Source organism: Etheostoma spectabile, unplaced genomic scaffold (assembly GCF_008692095.1).
Source record: "Etheostoma spectabile isolate EspeVRDwgs_2016 unplaced genomic scaffold, UIUC_Espe_1.0 scaffold314, whole genome shotgun sequence".
In the NCBI taxonomy this organism is placed as follows: Eukaryota; Metazoa; Chordata; class Actinopteri; order Perciformes; family Percidae; genus Etheostoma; species Etheostoma spectabile.
In genome coordinates, this window is record NW_022605583.1 from 335879 (window position 1) to 337639 (window position 1761).

At 40.7% G+C, this 1761-nt stretch overlaps 1 protein-coding gene across 1 annotated transcript in view; it reads right to left on the bottom strand.

Moving 5' to 3' along the window:
* Nucleotides 1–1761, bottom strand: part of LOC116686084 (transmembrane protein 87A) — a 15058-nt gene that overhangs the window by 2670 nt on the left and 10627 nt on the right. Inside the window, exon 16 of the mRNA XM_032511019.1 lies at nucleotides 642–718. Within this exon, the coding sequence (XP_032366910.1) occupies nucleotides 642–718 (77 nt within the window). The remainder of the gene's footprint in view (nucleotides 1–641; nucleotides 719–1761) is intronic.

The following is a 1761-nucleotide window of genomic DNA, read 5'->3' on the forward strand; positions in this document are numbered from 1 at the left end:
AAATAAAAATTAATATTGGACCCCCTTTGAACTGTTTTTTTGTTTTTTTTTAATCAAAAATGTTTCTATCAAAAATGTTTGCCGGTGTTCAGGGGGAACAGCGGCAAACATTTTGGTAGGAAAAAAAAAAATCTATTTAAAAGAGAAACAATAGAGCGCGGGCAGTAATAGATTCACTAAACGACTCCCTTTTTTAAACAAAAACATTTAAATGCTACATTTCAAAATGTTTTGAATCCATCACTTAATGAAATACTTATTATAGCTTCATTATTTTAGGAATTATGTATGACATTTTTTAAATGAGCATTTTTATAAAAATGTCACATATCGCCTGCAGTACTGCAGACACTGCAGTACTGGGTATGTGTATGGGGGTACCCCCCATTTGAGGAACACTGCCTTAAAGTATCAAAGTTCAGTAACCAGCCCTACACACTTGGCTGCTAAAACACAGGATTGAGATATTTACAGAATTTAAACAATATTTCTCTGGTAGTCAAGGCCCCTGAACGCCCGACCCCCCCCCATCTGTTAGGATTTAAACACTGTCTGACGCAGGGGTCCTTGGTAATGTGCAATTATTACATAACTCTGGGCGAGTCTCGCAAAATAGAAAGCAGGAGAATAATAAGTCTTACCAAAAGCTTCATTCAGCATGGGCTCCTTGGCCTCTTCCTCTTCGTCATCTTCATCAATCAGAGGAGAGTGAGAGAACCTGAGAGAAAACAGAAGCAAAAAAAAGTGAAATACAAGTTGTAAAATGAGTCGTGAAGCCAACAGCAAAGCCCAACTTTACTTTTAAGGAAATCAAAGAGAAATGTTCTCTTCTTGTTGTTGAATAGTCAAAAATCGATGCTAGTGACCTCCTTGTCCAGCTGCTGCAATAAATATGCAGAGGAGGAGAAATCAGCCTGAGATCTGTCGATATCTTCCTCACAAACCCAGGGAAAACTTTTGTTTTATGTTCCTTAGTCATCGATTTATGATTCAAACTTTTTCACAGAACTTAATTAAACTGCACTATTGGGCGGCTAACGCACAAAAGATATTGCTCTGCTTCACCTCACCTCAACCTAGTTGGTGCCCGTTAGAGGCGAGCTCATGCTCCACGTCCCTCCAGGCGCTAGTACGTGCCACCCTCCCCCTTTCTCTTCCAAATTTCACATTCAACCCCATTGTAACTAATACATCAAACATCTGGGCTCAAATCAGGAAACATTCCCCTAACTACACCTCTTTGTAACAACCATTGATTTGTGCCAGGAAAGATTGACTCACGCTTTGTAGCTCTGGAAAAGAAAGGCCTGAGATGCGTCCGCAAATAAGACCAGAGCCGAGTGGGAAACCAAACTCCAGATAAGCATTTTGGATGCTCCATGGTAAAAAGCATTGGAAGCTGTTAACTCCTCCTCTAGCTGTGCCAGCTTCTCTGTTATCCAATTTGAAAGTAATCTTTAGACTGCACTATAGCAAAGACAACATCTTTGCAGAAAAATGTTTTGAGTCCTTGATTTTGCGCAGAAAAATTCTCCTCTTATGGAAATCCTCCCAGCCAGCTTCCTTTAAATCCTGGCTACATGATATGTTATTCCTACTAAAACTGGAGAAAATGAAATTCAGTCTCAGAGGCCGTCCCGAGAAGTTTTATTCATGCTGGAAACCACTACCTCATTATGTTGATAAACTGAAACGTCCCCCTTATTCTACGCCTACACCTCGCCTAGTCCACTGACCGATCCACTGAACGCCCCCCCCCCC